We start from the raw sequence: 24463 nt of genomic DNA on the forward strand, positions 1-24463 counted from the left end.
CAGCGCACCAGCGTGCATTTGCCGCGTGCATTTGCCGCTCTAGCTTGGCGCGTGGGCGGGCATGGTACCAGCGCCAAAATACAATCTCCAGGGTCGTCGACTGCGCCAGGTTTACTACCAGCGCGCTTGATTTCTTTCTCCTCCTCCTCCTGGCCAGCTGCGTCGCCTTGCCCACTTAATCAATTGGTTCCAGCCGCTTGGTGACGCCACTGACGCCACACGCCACTCATGACTGGTTTGGTTGGCTGAGCGACGCTGGGCACAACAGGGCAAAGCCAGTCAGCGACAATTGCTGCACAACATTGCTTGCGTGCGCCCCCTCGCCCAGCGCCTGTCAGTCCCCCCAAATACAGCGCTCCGTCGGGGGCGACTGTTCTTTCTTCTTCCTTCCCCCACCCCACCCTCTCTCTATCACTTCGAGCCTGGAGCTCTGACCATCGCACCGCTGGACGGTAACGCTCTCACATCTTCACGATGGCGCCGGTCGCCAACCTCCTTCTCCTCGCGCTTGCCGCCTCGCCGGCCGTAACAGCAGCGCCCGTTACCGAGTCGATCTTTACCCTCCCCCGCCGCGCGGTGGACGCAGTCCGCAGGTATTATGGCGACCCGGCCGGCCTGACCAAGCCGCCCCCTCTCCCTTCCAAGCGTGCCGCACTGCCAGACGGATGGTCGTACGAGGGGTGCATCAACGAGTCGTGGGGCGTGCGTGTGCTCAACGGCTTTTCCTTCTCGTCGCAGGCCAACTCGCCACTGCTGTGTATCACCAACTGCGCAAAGCGCGGGTTCAAGCTTGCTGGCACCGAGTTTGGCGACGAGTGCTACTGCGCCAACGAGTTGAGCGGTAACGGCGGTAATGTCGTCCCCGACAGCTATTGCAAGAAGCCTTGTGCTGGTGACGGCTCCGAGGTGTGCGGTGACGCGTGGTACCTCTCGTTCTACAGGTACAACGCCACCGACAACAACGTGTACTGCTCGACGGCGTCGGCCGGTCCGACGTCGGCGACGGCTACCACGACGACGGTGATCCCCACAACGACGACCACGGTGGACGCAACGACGACAACGGCGACCACCACCACCGAGACCACGACGACGGCCACTACCACGACTACAACGGCGGCGACAACCACGACCGAGGCCACCACGACGACGACTCAGGCAGCTCCGACCACGACCACTCCAATCCCCACGACACCCACGGATGTGCCACGGTCCACCTCGCCGCACTACGTGTGGGCACACCACATGGTCGGCCTGACGTACAGCTACACTGCGTCCGACTGGTCGGCGGACGTGTCAACCGCCAAGTCGTACGGCGTTGACGGCTTCGCGCTCAACATGGGCAGCGACTACTGGGGCCCGGCGCAGGTCGACTCGGCGTACGCTGCTGCCGAGGCGCAGGGCGGCTTCAAGCTCTTCCTCTCGTTCGACATGACCTCGATGTCGTGTGGCTCGACCGCCGACGCCACGACGCTGGTCAACCTCGTCAAGGCGCACGCTTCGAGCCCGGCCCAGGCGCTGGTCAACGGCAAGGTCCTCGTCTCAACGTTTGCCGGCTCAAGCTGCACCTTTGGCTCTGGTTCCCTCAATGGCTGGCAGGTGAGTACAGCTGACGGGACGTGGTGACCAAGCTGACACTCCCAGACACAATTCGTGGACGTGCTCAAGGCCCAGGGCATCAACATCTTCTTCGTCCCCAGTATCTTCTCCGACCCGTCGTCCTTCTCCTCGTACTCGTGGATGGACGGAGAGCTCAACTGGAACTCGGCGTGGCCCATGGGCAACTACGACATCGGCACGGCGTCGACCGATGCGACCTACCTCGCCGGCCTTGGCTCCAAGTCGTACATGACCGCCATCTCGCCCTTCTTCTTTACCCACTTCGGTCCCAACACCTACAACAAGAACTGGCTTTACCGCTCGGACGACTGGCTGTACTGCACACGCTGGGAGGAGGTCATCGCGCTGCGCGGCACGTCGACCATGACTGAGATTCTCACTTGGAACGACTTTGGCGAGTCGAGCTACATCGGCCCGATCAAGGGCGACTTGCCGGTCACCTCCAACACCTGGGTCGACGGGTTCGACCACACGGGCCTCGCACAGCTCACAGCGTACTACGCTACAGCTTACAAGACGGGTGCCTACCCCGCCATCGCCAAGGACTCGATCACGCTGTGGTCGCGCCCCCACCCGGCTGCGGCAACGGCATCCAACGACCCCGTGGGTAGACCGACCAACGCGGCATGGACAACCGACAACCTCTGGGCGGTCGTCCTCACTACGGCCCCGGCGACAGTCACCCTCACGTCAGGTGCCACCTCGCAAACCTTCGAGGTCGGCGCCGGGCTCTCAAAGCTCAAGTTGGCTAGCGCTCCCGGCGGCATCGGCGGCAGTGTCTCCCGAAACGGCAACACGGTCGTCGAGTACTCTTCGGGCTCGGCATTCCAGTACACCGAGAATCCAGTGACGTACAACTACAATTACTTTGTGGGCTCTGCGTGAGCGAGCAGCAAGTGGGTAGCAGCGAGCTGGGCTTGGCTCGGGGGTAGTAGGGATCTTGGTATCTTGTTATAGAGTGTGCTAGCAGCTGGTGCTTGCCGTGTACATAGGTGTATGCTATGCGACTGTGCGTTGGGTTCCCGTTGCCGCGGGTGCATTGTTCGTGTCTCGAGCTTGATACGAAGTTCCACCATGCACTGGAGCGTGCATGACGGCATGCTGTGGTCTGGGTGGTCTGGGCGTGGGGGGTGGTGTCTCATTGATCCCATCGGGTGGGGTCAATGGCCGAGTAGTGTGGTTCCTGGCGATTCTGTCGTTGCCGCCGCTGCCGCCGCCGCCACCACCAGCCAGCCAAAGGGCCCGACTACGTCTGCGCGCGCCCAGACGGCATCTAGACGCCGCCTGCTTCGTCATTCACGTTTCTTTCTTTCCTTCTTTCTCTTCGTCTCTCTTTCTCTTCATCCATCAACGATAATGGCAGCGACGAAAGCAGCAGCAGTAGCGGCGCCCGCGGCCGACTCAAAGCCCTCGGCGAGCGAGCACCTCGAGAACGAGGTAAGCATAGCGCGGCGCGCCGCAGCATCCATCACGTCGCGTCGCTAACCCACCCCCCAGCTCGCATTCTACGCCTCGTACCACTCGAACCCGATCAACGTGGGCATCCACTTTGTCTTCATCCCCCAGATCTGGTGGTGAGTGGTGTGGGGGGAAAGGCGTGCGCACTGTGCTCACCCCGCGCCCAGGTCATGGCTCATCATCGCTGGCCACCTCCGCCTGCCGGGCACGACGTATGTCGACCTCGCCCCCGGCCTGTCGTACCAGCCGTCGCTGGGCATGCTCTTCGCGGTCGTGTTCCAGCTGTACTACTTCTTCCTGAGCGACTTTGTCGGAGTGAGTAGCGAAGCAAGCAAAGGGCTGGGGTGGAGGCCGATGGCGTGGCGCCGGGCACTCAATTGCCGGCCAAGAAGCCTCTGCTCGAGGTGCCCCCACCCCCACCCCCCAGCCAGTGCCCCCGCACCGCACCCTAGCTGACCGTCGCGCCGTACCCCATCCCCCAGATCACCTACCTGCCCGTCATGCTCGCCGAGTACCTGACGTCGGCGTACCTCGTCGCGCACCCGCCCTCGTGGCTGCCCTTCCTGCACGCGTTCGGGCCCGCGCCGTCGGCGCTCGCGTTCGGCCTGTTCGTCTTCTTCAACGGCTGGTTCTGGCAGTTTGTCGGCCACTTTGCGTTCGAGGGCCGCGCACCGGCCGTGTTCGACAACCTCACCCAGGCGCTCGTCACCGCCCCCTTCTTCGTCCACATCGAGACCCTCTTCGGCCTCTTCCACTGGAACCCCGAGCTTCACAAGCGCATCACCAACCTCGCCTCGAAGCGCATCGTGGCCATGAACCGCGCCAAGCGGGAGAAGGCCAAGAAGGCCCAGTAGGCGTATAGTGACTAAACGACATCTATCTCCTTCCATCTTTACATTAGTATTTCTGTAGATCAGCGCATGAACTTGTAGCAGCGAGACGGGACACGGAAACGAGCAAGCCACATGGAACGAAATTAACATGACAGTGTATCAGAGACTAATGACCGGCGCTGGGCTGCAGCCTACACACGCACGCAGGCGAGCTTTGGCTTGGCTTGGCTTCATGTCGTCACCGCCCTGCAGGACGGGCAATGCAAAAGGTACATGGTACACTACGGAACAATGGGCGCTTGGTGCGCATGCTTGAAATGGTGTTGTATTGTGTGCTTTCATGGTTCGTCTGTTGTATTCTCGAGTGCTTGTTGATTGATTCGAACGCTTCGTGGTCGCTTATTGGCGATGAGGGTGGCCCCAGCGGCGGCCCCGTGGCGGAGCAGGCGTGAAGTGCGGGGTCGTCGTCGAGTCGTGGTCGTCTGGCGTCTGTGAGTGTACTGCCGAAGCGAGTCGCCTTTCGCCACGCCAGCCGCCCACGCGCCGCGCCAGTCGCCATTCGCACCCCCCACTCAGTGCAGGAACGTGCACGAGTTGCCCGCCTTGCAGAAGCCGTCCTGGTAATACTTACAAGGCCGCTTACGGTAGTTGAGCCCGCCGGCGCCGGCGCCGCCGCGGTTCCCGCCGTAACCGCCACGGCCGAAGCCGCTCGTGCGGTTCTCGCCGTAGTTGCTGTTGTTCGCGTAGTTACTACCGCTCGCGCCGCCATAGTTGTTGCCGGCACCGGCGTTGTAGCCGCTGCCAGCGCCGTTGTTGTTCCAGCGGTTTGCGGTCGGCGCCGCCGCGGCAGGCTGTTGCTGCTGCCAGCTGCGTTGATCGTGCGACGACGAGCCGGCGCCGTAGCCCTGGTGCGCGCCGTACTGGTCGTAGCCATACGACGAAGAGGACGCCGCTGGCTGGGCGACCTGAGAGATCACGCCGCCTAAGTTGCGGAGGAGGTCCTGTACGTTGCTGACCGGTGCGGCAGGAGCTGGGGCAGGGGGAGCCGGAGTATATAGCGTCTTGTCGAGCACACGAGAGACGGTGCTGTCGCCGTCCTTCACAAGGCGAACACTGGCCTCGTCGGGAGTCGGTGGTGTGGCACCAGCCGGGTACGACACTGCCATAATTGGGCGTTCGCGCTCGTCTTGGGCGTCGACTTCAAGGGTGGCGACTGGGCCGCGAAGCTGGTCAGGGGCGAGGTAGGGCGAGGGCTCGTTCCACTCGACAACTTCCTCGAGAGCGTCGTGAATGTGCATCGCGCGGCCCTCTTGCTTGTCGAGGTCGTGGGCTGACATGCCATGTAATTCGCCCTCCTCTTGCCATGGCGCCGGCTCGAGCTCATGAGGCTCCTGCGTGAACGGACGGATGGCTTCAAGTGGGCGGTCAGGGGGAGGGGATGCGACCAGGTCGACCCAACGGACGAGGTGGCCCTTCTTGTTGGGCTTGGGCTTGTTCGGGTCGACGCGAGGGGCAGCTGGTTGGGCTGCAGGATTGGGCCTGCTGTCCATGCGTAGGGGCGGAGACTCTTCCTTCTTTCCCAGCATCTTCATCGTGGAAGCCAGAAGGCTGCCGCCCGACGCACCACCGACAGGCGCAACAGGTTGAACAGGAGTCCTCTTGAAGTCGGGAAGCGGCTTGGGCTTGGGCTTGGTAGCCGTCATACTCGACGACGCGGAAGAGCCGCCGACAAAGAACGACATGTCGGTGTTTGATGAGGCGGGCTTGGCTCCTGACCTAGCAGCAGGCTTGGCTGCGGGCTTCGTGGACGAAGAAGAGGCTCCGGCCGGCTTGACAGTCGGCTTGACATCCTCGGCCTTGCGCTTCTTCTTGACCGGCTCATCGGATCCGGACGAGTCTGAATCACTCAGAATCTCTCGGTTTTTGGGCAAGAGGGTGTCCGCGCAATACTTCTTGTACTTTTCAACCTCGACTTGAATTTGAGAGGCGTTTGGAAGCTTGGCTTCTTTGCACTTCTCGCCGATCCATACAGCCAGTTTTCCGATCTTGAGGTCGAGGATGTAGTTGACCGGCATGTCGGTCCTCTGGAGGATGCGGAACAGAGGTATGATGGCGGGCTCCCACTCTTGAGGATTCTTGAGCATCTGCTTCATCCAAATTTGAATAACCTCGGTATATCTCTTGTCGTCCGCCATAAGACGAAGATAAGATCCCGATGCCTCATCGAGCTTTTTCAGGATATCTGCGAGCTGAGTCGCGTTGGGGACGAACTCGGGCTTTAATTTGCCTCCATCTGTCCCGGGCTTGGATCTCAGATATCTGAATAGCTGGAAGGGTTTGTTTTGATGGAGTTGCTCTTTGCGAACAGCCTTGAGAACCTCAACGTGCGCCGCGCTCAGGCGAGAGGCAGGTGGAGTGCTCGACCGCGCCGCTCGTGCAGGCTTGTCTACCGGCAATGGCTCGTCGTCCATCCTGGACGAGTCAGGCCGGCGGGCCGCGGCGGCGGCACCCTTGGCCATGTCGTATCCGACGGGAACGATCCACGTGTCCTTGAAGGGAGGGAGGGGAGAATGCATGATGCGTCTGCGAGCGACAGCGGGGCGCTGGCGCTTCGTGCCGGTTTGGGGGATGGCAGTAGGGACCAGCTGTTGAGGAGGTCGAATTACTGGAGGAGTGGGTCTCCGGAGGTGAGCGGGAGGTGCCTTGAAGGAAGGTTGCGCTGAAGTCTGGGCAGAAGGCCCCTGGGTGGTGAAGGGTTGCTGGACGGGGGTCGGGAGAACTGTGGCAGGGATCTGGCTTGCCATAGACGTCGGGGGCGGGAGGAGGTGCGAAGAAGGGGCCGAGAGTGGCTGCAGCTGCTGTGCCTGCTGGATCAAGCCAGGGGCGATGAAGCTCTGAACAGGTCTCGCGGGAGGTGTTGGCTGGGCGTATGCGTGTACTGATGGACCGGGGTGCTGCTGAATATTCATAGGCCTAACCTGGTTCATGTTGACATACGCGGGGTAGACCTGCTGTTGCTGTTGTTGAAGCAGGCCAGCAGTGCCAAAGGTCGACAAGTCTGTGACGGGTGTCAGCAAAGTGCCACATTGATGACGAGAGGAGGCAGGGGTAATGCGAACGGAGGCAAATTCAAACTTCATGGTCTCGGCCTGCAAGGTACAGCCGAGGCACACGAAATCGCGATGTAGGTCACGTGATGCGACGAAAAAAAAGGCGTGCGTCTGGCCTGGTAGGCGCGCAAAATTCGGCCAGCATGTGTCCTTGTGCCTTGTTCATTTTTAGGCCCACGCAGTTCGGATTGGGCGACGGAATTTGATCCCGCTTCATCGTCTGCGTGGGTGCTGGCCGCACTGGTCGTAGGCTGTTGAACAACCACGCCTGTGGTGGTGGCGCCAGACAAGTGGTGGCTTGCCCACCTTCCACAGCCACCACAGCCTTTCATGGCCGATGGGCCAGAGCCATTCAATCAACAGGTAAAGCGGCAAGGCATGTGGGGTTCATATGATAGGCGTCCATTGCCAGCATTAGGCATCGGGGCCTTTCTAAACGATGACGGGAGGTTAGAATGGTACTCACCGAACTGGTTGAACTGCTGGGCCTGAGGAAGCTGGTGGACTGGTTGTAACAGCAGCTGTGGTTGGACCGGTTGCAAGTAGACTTGGGGTTGGGGCTGCTGAATTGGCGGCGGCGACTGGCTGGCCGCAAGGCTTGCCGGGAAACTGGCCGGGTGCTGGGTCTGGTTGAGAACGGTTGACAGTGCCTCAAGCTCTGTCATGCCCTCGGCGACACGAGATCGCCACTGAAGCCAGTCCTGGACCGTTTGTTGCGGAAGCGGAGGGTGGGCGAGAAACTCGCGCTGGAGCCAGGCGAGCTGCTCGTTGCTCGTACTGTAGGGTCGGAAGTCCAGTGTGGGCGACGTGTGTGGGTTGGTGCCACACGGGTGGAGGTGGGTTGGGAGAGGGGTGACGGAAGCGGATTGGTGTATGGTGCGGTGCGGAGAGTGTGCGTGCGTGAAGGATGTCTCGTGAGCCCGAGAACAGGGGGGTTACAAGGAAAGAGGTGCGTACGCGTACTTCTGCAGCGCGACCCAAGCGTCCATCGGATGATGGGGAGGGTGTAGAGCTACTGCTGCTGCCTGCCCTGGGGAGGATGGACCGACCGTGTTGCACGACGACGAACAGACGCCTTACACACAATGGCCGCCTTGGTCACAAGAAGCGGAAGTCACTGGGGTTTCACCAGACGATGGATTTCTCAAGAAGTATGTACTCCTAGAGTTCTATAAGGTATCTCTGCGTACTACTCCCCTCCTGACCTCATGCAATACTAACGTCGGCGAGACTGAAATACAGTGAGGGAGTGGGTGTTGGATGAAGGAAGAGGGGAATGAGGAGTGGTGATGATGAGCGGTCGTGGGTGGTGAATCGAGCGGCAAGTGGCCAGCGGCGCTGGAGGGGGAACTGTAGCTCAGGGTAACGGCATTAGCAACTTTCCCCGACGAGGCACTTTGCCACCGAGCGATAACAGACGGAGGGGAGGGCCGCCACGTGCATGTCACGTGCGTTCCCTAACTGCCTCGTCATTGCGGGGCTGAACGCCTCCTCACCCGCCGTTTCTAATGCGATGCCTGCCATCGGCGCGACTGTTGTCATACCTGCCAAAGAAGTCGAACGCGTCGAATCAAGACCACTCGAGCCGCAAGAGCAACGAGCACCCCACCATGTCGTACCCACCGGCACCAGGATCGCTCGACCCACACGGCGACGGCGGCGAGGACCCGCACTTGTCAGTCGGCGGTGCTGGGCCGTCGTCGTCACGACCACCACCGGCCTTTGACGCCGAGGTCGAGCTGCAGCAGATCAAGTGAGTCGGTGTCAAGTTGAGCTTGATGCTGACACTTCCACAGACGCTACGAGGACTTTAGCACAGTAGGCGAGTCGGCTGTCGTCGTCGTAGTCAGCACCAGCCCTAACGCTTCACAGACTGGATCCAGGACTCGCTGCGAGAACGGAACCCGAAGAGCCGGAGTCTGCCTCGTCCCGGGTCGCTACTCGACCGTCTGAACAGCCTCGACGGTGTCTTGGGTTATCTCTGGCGCGCGATCGCCAGGGCGTACCAGGAGGGCGAAAGTTATGTTGTCATTACGCTCGTTGGTGGGTAGCATCCTCCTGGAACGCCGACTGACCCACCAGGAATTGGCATCGGCGTCAGCGCGGCTCTCATGGCCATCATCACGGGATGGCTGTCAGACATCAAGCTCGGCCACTGCTCGACGGGCTGGTGGCTCGGCCGCAAGTTCTGCTGTATCGAGATCTCCGAGGACGGCGGCTGCGACGAGTGGCATGACTGGGGCGCGATTCCGCCGTTCCCTTGGCTTGTGTACATCACCTACGCTGTGGGTGTTCCCAGAGGTGGTCTCGTAGACATCGGCTAACGACGCAGGGCCTTTTCTGCGGAACCGCCGCGTATCTCGTGCGCAGCTTCGCGCCATACGCAGCCGGCTCGGGTATCTCGGAGATCAAGTGTATCCTCGGTGGCTTCATCATTAATGGTTATCTGAGCTTCGAGACGCTCGTGATCAAGGCATTGACCATGGTGGGTGATACAGTTCGGTCCTTCTGACCCACCAGCCCCTCTCGATTGGCTCGGGCTTGTCAGTTGGCAAGGAGGGCCCCTCGGTCCATGTGGCGTGCGCGGTCGGCAATGTGGTCGGCAGCCTCTTCCCGCGGTTCCGCGATAGCCAGCGTGAGTTGCCTGTGCAAGTGATGGCCGTGACTAATGTTTGCAGTCAAGATGCGCGAGGTCCTGACAGCTGCAAGCGCGGCTGGCGTGGCAGTTGCGTTCGGCTCGCCTATCGGAGGCGTGCTGTTCTCGATCGAGGAGATGAACCAAGCCTTCTCCACTCGCACCATGTGGAGGAGCTTCTTCTGTGCTCTGGTGGCGACGTTTACTCTCTCTGTAAGCTCCGAACGCGACCGCTTGAGCTAAGACCCCAGTCCATGGACCCATTCCGTACTGGCAAGCTCGTCCTGTTCACCGTCTCATACGACCGCGACTGGCACTACTTTGAAATCCCGGCATACATTCTCATCGGTGTCTTTGGCGGTTGTTACGGCGCCTTTGTGTCCAAGTACAACCTCCAAGTCGCCGCGTTCCGCCGCAAGCACCTCGCCAAGCACGGCGTTGCCGAGGCGGTGGTTCTCGCAGTCGGAACCGGCATGATCGGCTACATGAACCGCTTCCTCAGAATCGACATGACTGAGAGCATGTCGATTCTCTTCCGAGAGTGCGAGGGTGGCGGAGACAAGGACGGCCTGTGCCAGGCTTCGTCACAATGGCGCATGGTCTACTCGCTCCTCCTTGCGACGATTATCCGCATCGGCTTCATCATCGTGTCGTACGGTAGCAAGGTCCCGGCCGGTATCTTTGTGCCGTCCATGGCGGTGGGTGCGACATTCGGTCGTATGATTGGTATTCTCGTCAAGGCGCTCCAACAGTGGGTAGCAAAGTCACCTCATAGCTAACCCACTCAGATCATTCCCCAACGCTCCGTGGTTTGCGTCTGCGTGCGCGCCCGACGCGCCGTGCATCACGCCCGGCACCTACGCTTTCCTCGGTGCTGGTGCTGCCCTCGGCGGCATTACCAACCTCACGGTTACCGTCGTCGTCATCATGTTCGAGCTCACCGGTGCCCTCACCTACGTCTTGCCGACAATGATCGTCATTCTCGTGACCAAGGCTGTGAGCGACCAGATCGGGAAGGGCGGCATTGCCGAGCAGATGATTCGCTTCAACGGGTACCCCTTCTTGGAGAAGGAGGATGCCGAGGCGGGTGACAAGGCGTTCTTCGAGCCCAGTGAGTTGGCAACTTCCGCTTCTGGAACTCTCAACTGACACCCTCCAGTCGGCCACATCATGCGCAAGGACCTCGTCGTCATCCCTGCCACTGGCGTTCCTCTTGAGCAGATCAGCGAACTAGTCCAGTCGACCAGCTACCAGGGCTTCCCTGTGGTGAAGAGCGACGAGGATAGGTCGATCGTCGGCTTTATGCGCAAGCATGAACTCCGCTTTGCCCTCGACCGCGCACGGAGGACACACAACGTGTCCCCCAACGCGCTGTGCACCTTCCAGGAGACCAACGACAGCCTCGAGCACCTGTCCCACCGCGACGTTGTCATTCCCAACCAGGGAGCAACCGGTGGAAACCCATACGGCTCTGGCGAGGGTGCCAACCGTGTCGACTTTGGACAGTACCTCGATGAGGTGGGTAGCTAGCGTCGACGCAGATTCGAAGCTGACTCCACCAGACGCCCCTCACAGTGTCGCCCAAGATGCCGCTGGAGATTGTCCTCCAGCTCTTCCGCCGTATGGGACCGCGAGTCATTCTTGTGTCCCACGAGGGCACGCTCGTCGGCCTTGTGACGATCAAGGACGTGTTGCGGCATGAGGCGAGCGAGAAGCACCGCGTCGCGACAGCCGAGAACGCCGCCTCGCGCTCCAGACAAGCCAGCTGGGATGGTGGCTGGGGTGGCCAGCCCGGAGCTCCCGACCGCGCGCCAGCCCTCGAGGGTCTCCTAGAAGACGGTTTCACATGGGCCCGCACCCACGGTGTCGGCGTTGTCAACACTGCGCTGCAGCGCGTGCGACAGTACAATGGGACGCCGCCTAGGAGTGACGAGGCGTACAGGTTTGAGATGAACGAGGAGCCGCAGCAACAGCAGCAGCGCTAGACACTTGGTGATATAGAGTCCGACAATGCATGGTCATATTGAAGTGCACTAGTGGCAAGCGAGGCCCTTACCAGCACCCAAGAGCGATCTGGCGGGTCAGCGAGTGCAAGTATGCTCTACCCACCCAAGGTCGATCTCATCCTCGTAGATGTAGTGCCCAATACCGGCGCCGACAACGATAGCAGAGAAGAGGTACGTGTTGTACGTCATGGCGACGAGCATGAGCTAGTGTCTGTTAGCGTTCGCGTAGTCTCAACCACTCACCCAGTACGCGATGGCCACCGACGCAGCGTACAGCGCAGCACGGCGCACGCGCGCATGCTTGGGCAGCTTGAAGACCTGTTCGCCGCGCGGCGCGGTGTCCACTGCCGAGTAGGACGACGTCGGCGTGCCCGCGTTCGCCTGGGCCGCGAGGGCGGCGGCCACGCGCCGCTCGTAGGCGCGCGTGTGGGCGAGCAGGGCGGCGTAGCCTACCGAGATGGCGATGATGGCGAGGCTGGGTGATGAGCTTCGGCACGGAACGAAAGGGAGAGGGGAGAGGGCTGCGGTCGGCTGTGCGACTTGGATTGTCACCGCCTTGTACTGGCAGTGGTGGGGAAGAAGTGAGAGGAAGAGTGAACAGGCCGGGTTATATACGACACACCGCCCACTCACCACGACACGACCATGCCCGTCCACCCCGCAACGTGCCAAGAGCGGAACACGACGCAGGTGTCGGCCACCTGGTGATTCCAGAGCATGTTCATCTGGGCGAGGTCAGCGCCGGTGTGTGGAGGTGCTGAACGTACAGAGCACTTGGGCGCCGTCGCGCCGCCGCCGCTGCCTCCGCCGTGTCCTCCATGTCCTCCGTGGTCCATTGTGAGTCGTGGGATGAAGAGTGGGGAGAGAAGTGTCGATGGGAAGAAGATAAACACGCTGGACCAGTCGCCTCACGTCATGTGTCCATCGCCGCGAAAGACGCGCACCGCCAAGTGGCGAATTAGCAAGTTGATTACAAAATGACGTTAAGGGCTCGCGGCAATTCAATTACACTCCACGCGCCACGCGCTGCACGCCCTAATCACCACGTGGCCTCCACCTCCCGTCGCGCCGTTGTGCGCGTCTTTTGCCGACTTTCAGGAGGATTCTTGGCGACTTTCTTTTGGTCGTCTGCACACCAACTGCCAGCCAACTTTCGCGCCATGGTCCTCGCTCGCGCGGCGCGCTTCTTCCAGAAGCTGAGTGAGGAGGCGGCGGCTTCCGTCGCCGCAGCCGAGGCGGCCAAACGGGCACCGGTGACCAAGACGTTCAACAACGAGCTCGACATGGTGCTCCGAAGACAGGATCCGCACGACCGTATCCTCTTCGAGCCGGCCCGCCGGTTTCAGAAGTTTTCTGGAGGGCTGGCGTTGGAGTACCTTTCTGTGAGTCGGGAGGGTCAAGGTACGCTCATGCTGATGTGTAGAGGAGTGCCAAGTCGTTCTCGGCCCACCTCATCCCCTTCTACAACATTGCCATGATTGCGCACATCCGACCAAGCATGTACGACATTTCGACAGGGCGCCGGCCACTCGGTTCCCGGCTTCGCGCCGAATCGTATGTCTCCCTCGAGGGATGCACAGTGGCCGCTGTGCCGAGAGATCACTGGGCCTTGTAAGTGACGAGTCGAGCGAACCAGTGCGCTGACAAGCCAGCGGCGTGGTACTCAACGACGACCTCTTCGACATTGCTGGCGGCCCAAAGGTCGGGGACCTGCCCAAGAGCAAGGAGAGTCTTGCAGAAGGGCGAATGAGTTCATTTAAGAGTTCAATGCCAACGTACCCTGGATCCGACGGATACAACAACCTGTCGTTTAGCACACAAGACTACTTTGACTCGTTGCCCGACTGGCTGAATAAGAAGGCGCCTTTGAGCGGGGATCCAAAAGATGCGACCACCCCTCTGTTTGCGTACGGCCCCCCACGGTTTACAAGGCTCGAACAGGAGGCGATTGTCCACCGTCAGAACAATGCCAAGGAGGCCAACGAGGGAATGGTAGAAGGGAACCAGCTGGACGGGGACATGGTGCGTGGGTTATACGAGACGACACTGACGCTTCCAGGAAGTATACGCCTTCCCACAGTATCGTGCGTTCTGCTGAGTGACCATTTGCTGACGTGTAGGGCTGGTCTACAAGGCCGAGTTGTTTGACGGGGGCGTCACCATTGCCGATGCGTCTGACGCCCTCGATAAGAGAATGTGGAGGCTTGAGCCGTTTACGCCGACATCACTGGCCCGACGACCAGGCTACATTTTAGTAAGTGGCGTGGAAAGGAGCGTAGCTGATATCTAGCACGTCGATCAGAAGCAGAGCGAAGCCAACCGCTGGATAAGGAATAACTGGTTCAAAGAAACCCCTCCATTTTTGATGTCGACCGTTTCCGACGTCAAGACCGACGCCCTCCACAACATTGTTCTCAGGAGCATGCTCCGAAACCCAGTGTCAAAGGACACGTGGGAGGATCCGTTCTTGCTGCCGATGGTCAACTTTGCACAGCGAGGCACAAAGGACATGGTCGCAGTGCGGTGAGTTGAACAAGCGTTGCCGAAGTTGACGCGGATCAGAGACTATGCGACAGTCCACCTCATGCTCGGGGGAGAGGGCTCTGGTCGACCTTCGTTATTCGGCACCGCGACCACGGCAAAACTTTCCCAGCGCCTTCAGAATAAGAGGGCCAAGGCCTCGGCCGCTGCCGCACCACCTCCTCAAGCCAAGCCAGAAAATCAACCCCTACCGCCACCAAGGGCGCCCGCACGCATCCCATCGCATCTGCTGCAGAGCCGCCATAATGATGGCGCACGCCAATCGCTGACACGTCGCGTGGCTGGCCAAGTTGACCGGCAACGGCAGTGGCTGTCAGCCACAGAACAACAGGCCAAGCTTACCAAAGAAGAGGCCAAGCGCAAAGCCGATGCCGAGAAGCAACGGGCCGCCGCTAATGGTCGCCCGCTGCCTCTTGACCGCCCCGTGTCCGACAAACAAGGATACTACAAGGTTCTCGATATTGCCCTCACGCGCGACTTTATCGACTACACGATGGAAGAGATCATCAACAGGCGGATAAAGGACAAGCGCAACAAGATGATTCTTGAGAACCACCCAGATTACTCGGCGAGCGCTGCCGAAGAGGACACCAGGACTGATCGCGCGGCCCGGATCAATGTTGCATTCGACCACCTAGAGACTTGTACGTGGACAGGGGTCGTATTAGCACACTGACACGCACTCAGGTGAGCTCCGAGTCAAGTACCACAACTCGCACCGCCGCTAGAATTGCATAGCCACCTCGCATTATACTTGTACACTGCATGTACGCAATCCGCATCTATATACATCTATGTCGTTGTCTCCCACGTCGCCTCGAGGAAGGCGACAAAGCCCGACGCGACCTCGGGCTCGGTCCAGTTGCCTGCTGAGCGTGCGTTACTCTTCTGCGCCTGGATCTGCTGGGCCTCAAACTGGCGCTTGAGGCGCTGCAGCTCCGCGAGCGTGGGCCTGCGGCCGTGCGGCAGGTGGAGGACGAGTTTTCCAGCGGCAGGTGGGGACGGCACGGGGAAGGTGTTGGCGCCGGGCGCGGCTGTCAAATGCTGCAGCAGGGACTGGACGAGCGCGGTGGTGGTGTTTGTCAGTGTCTGCAGCGTGCCAGGTGGCGGTTTTCCGCGCTGCGTGCGTGTGAGCAAAGCGCGAGCAACCGGCACCCACAGTGACCACTGCACCCGTTGGTGGCTTCTTCTCTCCCTTGGTGACGGCAGCCCAGATGTCGTCGGCGGGCAGCGCCTCGTCCCAAGGCACGGTGAATAGCGGCGCATCCCACCGCTGCATCGAGTTGGGCTCCTCGTACCGCATAATGAGGTTGTCAAAGCTGCGGCGGCGTGAGCACGGCGTCTCGCGGCGGCGCCTGAGCTCGACTGGGTGCCTCGGCGCTCGGTCTCGCCCTCGCCAAACTCACGTCGCCTCCTTGTACTGCTCGTCCTCTGCCCTCGCCGCATGCCACTCGCGGCACTTGTCCGGTGGCGCGGCAACACGCACCGTCGCGACGCGCACATGCGCCTCCCGGGCCGCACAGTACATCTGGTACCGGAAGCCCTTGATGTAGTTTGCCGAGTCGACAATGGTGATGGTGTTGGGCGAGAGGGCGCGCGTGGCCGCCGTGAAGAGGGCTGCGCGGGAGGGTTTCTCGGCGGCAGAGGCTGTGGCGGGTCAGCTTGCGAAGGAAGGTCGTCGGTCAGCTCACAGTCGTACGCTGCCCGCGTGACATGGCTCCCGGCGTCGTCGACGAGCACGACGTCAAACTTCTGGCCGGTGTACGACGGGCTGGCTATCCGCGCCTCAAAGTCGGCCTTGAGCTCGCGTGCGCGCGTCGTCTTGCCCGAGCAGGGGAATCCCGAGATTGTGACGAGCGCCATGTGGAAGTAATGTTGTTGTTGGGTCGAGTGGGCGCCGCCGCCAAAAGTGGAGGAGGTGGAAATTGGTGTCCGAGTGGTCGTCAGCCAGTCGCAACTCACTTCACTCGCGCACACTTTGACTTTGGCCCACGGCACCCAACACAACCCCATCTCACTCTTGTCACATTTCTCTCAAAGAACATTCTTGCATCGCGCGCCACCATCACTTCGTGCCCACGGCATAACTCCACACTACACGCATCAGCACCTGCATACGCCCCTTCTCTGCGGCTGCTCGCCGCCTGCCCCCCCTAGCGTAGCCGACTAGCCGCCTAGCCCCTCGCGAGAGTGACCGGAGCCATGTCGAGAAACGACAACTCGCTGTACGCGCCCTCGCCGTCGACCTTCTCGTCGTTGACATCGGCGGCGAATGGCACGTACTCCATCGCGAAAGAGGTCGTCATGACGCCGTTTTCGTCAGACCACCGGCGCTCCGAGAGCATCCGTATCCTGAGTGACTGTGAGTGGGGATGAAGGGGCCGGCGGCGAGGCCAAACCGGCTTTGGATGCTGACCTCCCTAGTGGCCCCCACCCTCATGCAGTCCAAGTACCAGCGCCCCGTGTCGCCGACGCCGCCTGTAGGACTTGGGCGTCCGTCGGCCAGCAGCTCGCGCTACCCGCTACTAAGGCTGCCGACGACGATTCCCGGCGCGGCCGCACTGTCGGCACCCAAACCGTGGTCGACGGCTCTCCAGATCCTGGAGCGCGTCGATGCGCTGTCGAGCATGTCCCTCGACACGCCGGCAGTGTACGTCGGCGAGGAGCCGACCGTTAGCCTGATCCGCGGGTTCCGGGCGACCATCCCTTCCTCCGAACTGCCAAAGCAACGGCGGCGAATGGTGCGCGGCGAGATTGTCGACGAGGACATTGGGAGCGAGAAGCTTGGCCTCAAGAAGCTCGGCGACCGCGCACGAGGGCTGCTCACCGAAGCCGGAGAGGGGGAGGACGAAGGCCAGGACGCGGGCCGTAAATCTCGAAGACGGCGAAAGAAGCGCGAGAGCCGCCGACACGACATACACCACGAGTCGAAGCTGCACCTCGAGGACCTCGTCAAGCATGCCGACGAGATTGCGCAGGACAAGGAGAATTTGCGCGTCCGCCAGTCGATTATTCACGCCGAGATATTCGAGGTGGCGGCCAAGATTGACGCGCTCGCAGAGATCAGGCGCAGGCTTGAGGTTTCGCTGCTCAAGCTGCAGGAGGAGGGGCTGGAGCTCGACGACGAACTGGAAGGTGTGCAGGAGCTCATGACCTCGCCAAACGTCACGTCAAGGAGCGGAACCAAGGCGCTGCCGTCGACGGTTGCGCAGCCGCAAAAGTCGTCGCGCCGTCGCAAGGGCCCGGCATTCTTGCCCTCGGAGCACGACGAGCTGCCTTCTGGTGTCGCGTTCATGACGATCAACGCACACGCTGGAGGCATCACGGCGCTCGACTTTGACGAGCCGTACGGCATGCTTGTGACTGCTGGAAACGACGACATTGTCAAGGTCTGGGACCTGTGCGATGGCGAGGAGATTGGCCAGCTGCGCGGACACAAGGGTGAGTTGGGTTCGCCAGGTCCAGGGCTGACGGCAAGGTCTGGTCAAGGCTGTTCAGGTCGAAGACACGTTGTGCTTCACTGGTGGCGCGGACGGCGCTGTTCGCCTGTGGGACTTGCGACTGGTCGAGGACTACGAGGAGCGGATCGCGCGCGCAAGCGAGCAAGAGGCCGGCAAGAACCCTCTCGACCGTATTGCCGAGCGGCAGGAGGAAGAGGACTACGACGACGCAGCGAACGGCGCCACACGCGATCAGGCGTCAGATGAGGGCAGCCCGTGTCGCCGCGTGCTCGAGGGCCACAGCAAGAGCGTGACTTCGCTCTACTACGAGGACACGACGCTGGTCACTGGCTCAGCCGATAAGACTATCCGCCAGTGGGACGTGACGACCGGCCAGTGTGTCCAGACCATGGACATTCTCTGGGCAATCTCGAACCCGCCAGCGCAGCCGGCATCGACCAAACCCAAGCCGCGCCTGTCGCACCGCGCGTCCACATCGTTTGGCTCGGTTCAGTACGACGACATCCTGCCGTCACCTGGAGGTGGCCTGTCGTCCTCCCCGCCCAATTCGCTCCTCAGTGCCGCGACTGCTGCCAACTTTGCTGTGGCCACCCCGCCGTTCGCCGACGGCACTTGGGACATGTACCAAGATTTCGTGGGTGGTCTCCAGTTCTGGGGCTATGCGCTCGCGAGCGGTAGCGGCGACGGCGCCGTGCGCATGTGGGACATGCGAACTGGCCAGGCGCACCGCACGCTGCTGGGCCACACGAGCCCTGTCACCTGCCTGCAGTTTGACGAGACCAACCTCGTGTCGGGCTCGCTGGACAAGACGATCAGGATATGGGATCTGCGCATGGGCCAGGTCGCCGAGCTCCATCGGTACGAGTACCCCGTCACGGCGCTGCAGTTTGACAGCCGCAAGGTTGTGGCCTGTGTGGGCGAGAACGGCGTTGAGGTGTACAACCGCACCACGAACGCCCACACCCGACTCGTGGTCAATGGCCACACCAAGCCTGCAGAGCGTATGCGGTTCATTGACAAGTATCTCGTCAGTGGAGGCCGCGAGGGGTGTGCCAAGGTGTGGGCAATGTGAATACATCATGCATACATGGAAGAAGGAGGGGCATCGAGCGAGCACAACGCTGTGAGCTCTGCTGCATTACAAAGGTCATTAGAAATTACGGCTAATGGGCGTTGACCTGCATTAGACCCCGGTCTCAAGGACCGTGCCTGGCGTCGCGCGGTGGAGGCCGGTTCGCGCTCGTCCCCTCGCGCGTCTGGATCAACTTTGTGTCTCTACCCACTCTGTCAACACACGACAAACCATGGAGACACTCGTAGCGCTCCTCCTCGGAGCGCTCCTCGTGCTCCTATACTACCGCCTCCCGGCGGCGGCGGCAAGTACACACGAGGCCGTGTGCCACTGCCACGACTGCACGCAGCTGCGGCACGGCGCGGGTGCCAGCGCGAGCGCGAGCGCGCAGAGCTCGCCGGTGAAGCGCGCCGTGTCGTCGTCGACGCCGGCCGTGGTGCCGCGCGAGCCTGCACGTGTCGAGCCGCCATCTGAGCCTGTGTCTGCGCCCGAGGCGCCAGCTACGGCCGAGGACGACTGGCCCGAGGTCGAGGTCCAGGACGAGCCGGCTCCGGAATCTTCACTCAACGTAAGCTGAGGGCCTCGCTGCCGACACCGCTCACACGCAGACACATTCGCCGAGCTTTCCGCGCGACCCGCTCCCCCACCTCGTGCCCACGTTCAAAGGCAAGCCAAAGGCCCCAGGCAAGTTCGTGTGCGACGAGTGCCAGCCGCCGAGACACTTTGTCGCGCCGTTCGCACTCAAGAATGTGAGTGTGGCCCGGAAGGGGCGTCGCGACTGACGCGCCGCAGCACAAGACGGATGCGCACCCGACCCGCGCAAAGGACAAGCCCAAGCGCCCCTTTGGGTGCCGGTACTGCCGTGAAGGCTTCCCGTCGTACGCCGAGCTCGCGGCGCACAGCAGCGCCGCGCACCCCGAGCGTGCGAGCCGCGCTGGCGGTGCACAGGACGCCGAGGACCCATGGCACCAGCCCTCGACGCCGGCCGCTACCCTCCCGTGCCCCAAGTGCCTGGCGACGTTTGCCAGCGAAGATGCACTGCAGGAGCACGCCGCGGACGCGTTCGCACACAGCTTGACCGACAGCCCGCACTGGCCGAGCTTGAACAAGCCTGCCGAGCAGAAGCGCGTCGTGTGGCCCGTGTCCGCGACTGAGCCGGATACGGTCGCTGAGCCCGAGGTCGTCGTGGAGGAGGAGGCTGTGGCACCGGTTGTCTGGGGCGAGGACGGGTGGCCTGTGAGTCCGGGGGTGAAGGACAAGGGAGAGGACAAGGACCACGACGAGGGAGAGGCGGTGGAGAAGGAGGGCGGCGACGACGTGCAGGACGTCGACGACACTAGCGAGGACGAGGGCGCGTCGCCCACCTCGGCGATCATCCTTACGCCCACTGGGGCCGCAAACCTGTCTGAGAATCAGAGCGACACGTGCGCTGCCTCGCCCGAGCCGGCAGGCTTGACCGAGTCGACTACGGAGGAGGCGCCCACGGACGACGCGAAAGCCACTTCGACTCCAGAGGCGAGTCCGCCTACCCTCACCACCGAGCTCGCGCCTCCGTTCTCCACTACCCCCGCCAAACTGGCAACTACACCCTCCAAGTCTGCCCCCGTGTACGAGAGCAAGACTCCAGCTCCGGCCGCGCGCGCCATGGCTCACCTCACCGCAACGTCGTTCACGCCCGTCGCCCCCGGCGCCGACCCCTCGTCCCCGTCGTTCAGCTTCACACCAACGCCGCACAAGTTTAGCTGGTCGCGTAACAACGCGTCGTCGACGCCGACCTCGGGATCATCACTCGTGCCGACGCCGGACATGCCCAGACCAGCCACGCCGTCCCAGGTCCCCACGGCCTCGCCTCTTCCGCCCGCGACTCCACCGTCCTGGGCGGACGAGAGCCTCCCCGTGTCGCCGACGTCGCCGACCAACGCTCTCACGCGCACGACATCGGCTTCGTCCGCTCTGTCCTCGTCCTCGATCTGGGGGCCTCCAGCGAACGCATACAAGACCGGCTTTGTCACTTCCTTTTCGCAGCCCGAGTCGTCTCCAGAGCCGGCCCCGAACCCGTACGGCGGGCTGGCAGGCAAGGACGCCCCGTGGAAGGCGGCCGAGTGGCGCCTGCGCAAGCCGATCGAGCGCACCGAGAGACCCGAGCGGAGCGACAGACCCCCGCGCAAGGACAAGGACAGGTCGTCTATCCCGCCGCCCTTCCCGCTCGAGCAGCGCGAGTGGGCCAGCGTGCCGGCCTACTCCGAGCCCTCGGGGGACCTGTATTCGCGCGCTGGTGGACAGGAGCGCGCGGGGCGCGGGGGAAAGAAGCGCGGCGGCGGGAAGAGAGGAGGAGGCAGGACTGCCGCGCCCCTCCAGCCCATCTTTGATGAGTGGACCAACCTCGAGACGGCGGCGGCGACGGGCAAGCCCAAGGCCCCTAGTGTGGGCAGCTCGAGCAGCGGGCAGAGCGTGCGTGGTCATGGCCGTGGCCGTGGTGCGTCGTTTGCTTCCCGCGGTGGACGTGGCGGCGCTGCTCGCCAGCGCGAGGCGCATGTGCCTGGCTCTACGGGCTGGGTCGACCAGCATGTCCTCCCGCAGCCCATTGCTGCCGACGGCGAGGACCCCTACGGCGGGTGGTAGAAGGATAGCAGTACTATACATTTTTCTACAAGCTACAACATTGCAGCGAGGCTGCTACATGCATACTGTCCATCTATGCGCGTGTCTCCTCCTTTGTTGGTGTCGGCGCCTTGACGGGTTCGGCTGGGGCCAGGTTTGCGCGTTGATATTTTGGCGCTCTGACAATATGCGCTGCGGGGGGCGGCGGCCGGCGCTTCCGTTTGGGTGATGGTGGTGGGGTAGGCTCAGCGGGAGCAGAGGGCTCGGCGGTGGCCTCACCGCTGGCTACCGGTGCTGGGTCGATGGGGGCAGGCGCTCCCCTTTTCCCGCCGCGGCGCAGCTGGTGCCCGTGGCTCGTAACTGGTTCTTCGCTGGCCACGGGTTCGGTCGCCATCGGCTCTACGACATCGGCAAGATTCGGCGCCTCAGAGTCGGGCAGCGAGGTGAGGTCGGAAAACGGCGAATAGTCGCGCGCGGGAGGAGCCGCCGGCTCTGCTGCGTCGGGTGTGGTGGGGACATCTGGCGTTGGCTCGTCGATGGGAGAGTCGTCTGCGGCAGGTTGGTCGTGGTTGACAGACTCGGGGTCGTCGTGGTGGGCAGGCTCGGGGTCGTCGTGGGGGACAGACTCGGGGTCTTCAACCGGTGGCTCGTCGGCCGCGTCCTCAGGAGCAGAGGCTCCGTCCATTGCGGGCTCTTCCTCGAGGTCGGCCTCCTCAGTCGGAGCCTCGTCAACCTCTGGAAGCTCTTCCACACCCATCGATTCGTCGGCCGCCTCAATGTCCTCAATGGCCTGCTCTGTTGTCGAGTCGGCAGGAAGATGGTCGACGATGATGGACCCTGGGGCTACAGCTTGCACCAGGGCTTCCACAACAGGGTGGAGAGAAGAATCACCGTCTTCCCGCTGCACTTGATCCATGACTGCTGCGATGGTCGACACTGAGCCGTTCGTGGGAGCAGGATCCTCCTCCATTGCATCGCCCATGGTGACGTCCTCGTGGCCGGCGTCATGCGTGTTGGCCGCTTCAGGCACCTGGTGCTCGCCAACGGGGTGTAGGTTTTCCGCCTGCGCCTCCAAGGGGACAGCCCGTACAACTGGGGGTAGCCCATCGTCCAGTGGAGCGGGGTGTTGGTTTCCCTCCTGCACCTCCATGGGGACAGCCTGTACGACTGGTGGCAGCCCATCGTCCAGTGGAGGAGCAGGCACGCTCGTGACGACATGAGCCGCGATTCCCACCACAGGCGGCAAGCCCTCGGTCGAAGCCGCCGCGGGTCGTGCCGACGTCGCACTCGATGCTCGTGCCAGGTCAAACTCTGGCGCGTACGGCGGGAAGACGGCTTTGAGCGGTGAGGCCTGAAAATCAGGCGCCAGGACAGTAACCAGTGACGGGGGCACCCCATTCGCGAGGGACGGCGAAGCAGTTGGCGGGGTCTGGAGCGGGAACCGAGTGTCCGCGCGGGTGGGGGTGCGGATCGGCGTGACTGCAAGGTGGGCCGACTCTTCCGTTGCCATGTCTGCCGGCGTCAGAGTCACGTTAAGTACCGGCAACTGAGGCGATTCGGCCTCCTCTTGCGCGTCCTCCTCCGTCGCCTCGTCGGGGAGCGGGGTGAAGGCCGAGGCTGGGGATGACGCAGCTGCAAGACTCGCAAGGTAGTCGTTGGTGGTGACCGTCGACGGACCGTCGTTCACGACGTAGGTGTGCGGATTGGTGGAGGCTGATGACGACCGTGACCGCGTCCCTCTATGCAGGCGCATCTCTGCCGCAAACCACTCGCGATCGCGGTCGTCGTGCGCGCCGGTGATCGGCGGGATGGACGAGTCGGTCGAATACCCGTCCACTGTATCCCCATCGCTGTCAACCACCTTCTCGCGGGGCGCTGGCACCGGGATGCGCAGAGTGATGGGATGGGCGCTGCTGCTCGACTCGCCGTTACCAGTAGTCGTCGTTGGGTCGGTTGTAGAGGTGGGTCCCTCCGGCAACTGGGTCTCCTCGTCAATTTCCTTCTGCTTCCCTTTGTCCCGTGGCCGGCCATGTCCCCTGCCTCTCCCACCCCGGCCCCGACCACCTCGAATCCCCATACGACCTCGGACCCTGCCCCGGCCCCGAGCGTTGGGCGGTGCGTTTTGTCGCTGGAGATAGGCCTTCCATTCTTCTGAAAGAGGCGGGGAGACGATATCCTCGGCCTGGACAACGATGCGCACGCGGTCAAATGGTGGTGGGGGCTTCTTTGCGGAACGCGCCACAAACTCTTGGACCGACTCTCCTGCGAGCATAGCTGAAGGCTTTGGCTCCCCTCCGCGGCGAAAATAGTGCCCAGAGATGTCTGCGACAAGGTCGCCGAGGCCTCGCTTTCGAAGGCAGGCCGCGCAGTTACACAGATTGAGACAGACGGGACATTGCCACGACCGTGACTCCGAGTCGAACTTGAAGTAGTCGTAGCGTCGGCAGCAGGAGATGCAAAACTGTCGCTCGCATACCGGGTCGACATTCCGACATGTCATCTTTGGCTTGTCGGATTTTCGTTTGCACTGGTGGCATTGATTGCCAGTGAACATCTGAGCGCGTCAGACAACGGTGCGCTCTCTCATCTTACGCTGTAGGGAACCTGAGGGCCGGCACGCCTCCACACAGCCTCGGCAGATTTCGTCCCAAGCACTTGGATATCTGGACTCGCCGATCGCGAGCTGATCTCCACTGGGTCGCGGTTCGGATCGTAGGGAATGCCACGGCGGAGACTCTTAAGCCGTCGAGCCTCACGCGTCTGGCCGAGCCACGGCCGCCATCGAAAGTCCGCCCCGACTCCGCCAACCACGGGCTCCTCGCCTTCTTCGAGATCGCCACCCGTGCCTCGCCCGAATCGCCACCGCCGGTCCTCGCCCTCGGCCCAGCTTTCACGCTCGATGTACTTGCCGTCGTCAATGTCCCTCCGTATTTGCCGTTTCGTGGATATCTCCACACATGCTATCCGCTGTCGCTGTCCAGGTGGCGGCAGAGTGATGATGTGCCCAGACCGATCTCGAACCTCGCGACGCTCCCGTTTTCGCTTCTTGTTCGTCACCGGAAGCTGCGAAGCCGATGAATCTCTGTCGAACAGTGTCTCGCCACTATCTCCCAGGCCGAGCTGGGA

General features: G+C 62.2%; 8 protein-coding genes across 8 annotated transcripts; 5 read left to right on the forward strand and 3 right to left on the reverse strand.

Annotated features, from left to right (window-relative positions):
• Positions 1–395: 395 nt before the first annotated feature.
• On the forward strand, positions 396–3932 carry agn1_0 (Glucan endo-1,3-alpha-glucosidase agn1; the record flags this gene model as incomplete). The annotated part of the gene is made up of 5 exons (XM_062770410.1): positions 396–1599; positions 1645–2490; positions 3118–3194; positions 3246–3393; positions 3531–3932. The coding sequence occupies exons 1-5, from the start codon at positions 475–477 to the stop codon at positions 3930–3932; spliced, it is 2598 nt and encodes an 865-aa protein (XP_062626394.1). The 5' UTR covers positions 396–474.
• A 133-nt stretch (positions 3933–4065) lies between these two features.
• On the reverse strand, positions 4066–8285 carry LOC62_03G003880 (uncharacterized protein). The gene is made up of 3 exons (XM_062770411.1): positions 7979–8285; positions 7488–7798; positions 4066–6969 (listed from the first exon to the last, which is right to left on the reverse strand). Exons 1-3 carry the CDS (start codon positions 8008–8010, stop codon positions 4484–4486), a joined length of 2829 nt encoding a protein of 942 aa, XP_062626395.1. The 5' UTR covers positions 8011–8285; the 3' UTR covers positions 4066–4483.
• Positions 8286–8631: 346 nt separating this feature from the next.
• On the forward strand, positions 8632–11641 carry UMAG_11084 (putative chloride channel protein; the record flags this gene model as incomplete). The annotated part of the gene is made up of 11 exons (XM_062770412.1): positions 8632–8774; positions 8818–8839; positions 8905–9064; positions 9104–9306; positions 9354–9506; positions 9542–9656; positions 9700–9869; positions 9908–10407; positions 10445–10767; positions 10816–11174; positions 11219–11641. The coding sequence occupies 11 exons, from the start codon at positions 8632–8634 to the stop codon at positions 11639–11641; spliced, it is 2571 nt and encodes an 856-aa protein (XP_062626396.1).
• CTR2 (Copper transport protein CTR2) lies at positions 11165–12601 on the reverse strand. Its single transcript, XM_062770413.1, has 5 exons — positions 12430–12601; positions 12296–12387; positions 11906–12137; positions 11766–11866; positions 11165–11729 (listed from the first exon to the last, which is right to left on the reverse strand). Exons 1-5 carry the CDS (start codon positions 12496–12498, stop codon positions 11690–11692), a joined length of 534 nt encoding a protein of 177 aa, XP_062626397.1. The 5' UTR covers positions 12499–12601; the 3' UTR covers positions 11165–11689.
• A 221-nt stretch (positions 12602–12822) lies between these two features.
• On the forward strand, positions 12823–16056 carry LOC62_03G003883 (uncharacterized protein; the record flags this gene model as incomplete). Its single annotated transcript, XM_062770414.1, has 10 exons — positions 12823–13044; positions 13086–13273; positions 13315–13684; positions 13722–13746; positions 13783–13916; positions 13953–14185; positions 14225–14847; positions 14891–15522; positions 15610–15850; positions 15895–16056. 8 exons carry the CDS (start codon positions 12823–12825, stop codon positions 14929–14931), a joined length of 1836 nt encoding a protein of 611 aa, XP_062626398.1. The 3' UTR covers positions 14932–15522; positions 15610–15850; positions 15895–16056.
• Positions 14996–16066, reverse strand: kti12 (the record flags this gene model as incomplete). The annotated part of the gene is made up of 4 exons (XM_062770415.1): positions 14996–15322; positions 15363–15522; positions 15610–15850; positions 15895–16066. 4 exons carry the CDS (start codon positions 16064–16066, stop codon positions 14996–14998), a joined length of 900 nt encoding a protein of 299 aa, XP_062626399.1.
• A 152-nt stretch (positions 16067–16218) lies between these two features.
• MDV1 (Mitochondrial division protein 1) lies at positions 16219–18764 on the forward strand. Its single transcript, XM_062770416.1, has 3 exons — positions 16219–16565; positions 16628–17644; positions 17682–18764. Exons 1-3 carry the CDS (start codon positions 16406–16408, stop codon positions 18734–18736), a joined length of 2232 nt encoding a protein of 743 aa, XP_062626400.1. The 5' UTR covers positions 16219–16405; the 3' UTR covers positions 18737–18764.
• Positions 18765–18968: 204 nt separating this feature from the next.
• LOC62_03G003886 (uncharacterized protein) lies at positions 18969–21358 on the forward strand (the record flags this gene model as incomplete). Its single annotated transcript, XM_062770417.1, has 3 exons — positions 18969–19304; positions 19345–19485; positions 19529–21358. 3 exons carry the CDS (start codon positions 18969–18971, stop codon positions 21356–21358), a joined length of 2307 nt encoding a protein of 768 aa, XP_062626401.1.
• Positions 21359–24463: the final 3105 nt, after the last annotated feature.

This window comes from Vanrija pseudolonga, chromosome 3 (assembly GCF_020906515.1).
Source record: "Vanrija pseudolonga chromosome 3, complete sequence".
NCBI classification, from domain to species: Eukaryota; Fungi; Basidiomycota; class Tremellomycetes; order Trichosporonales; family Trichosporonaceae; genus Vanrija; species Vanrija pseudolonga.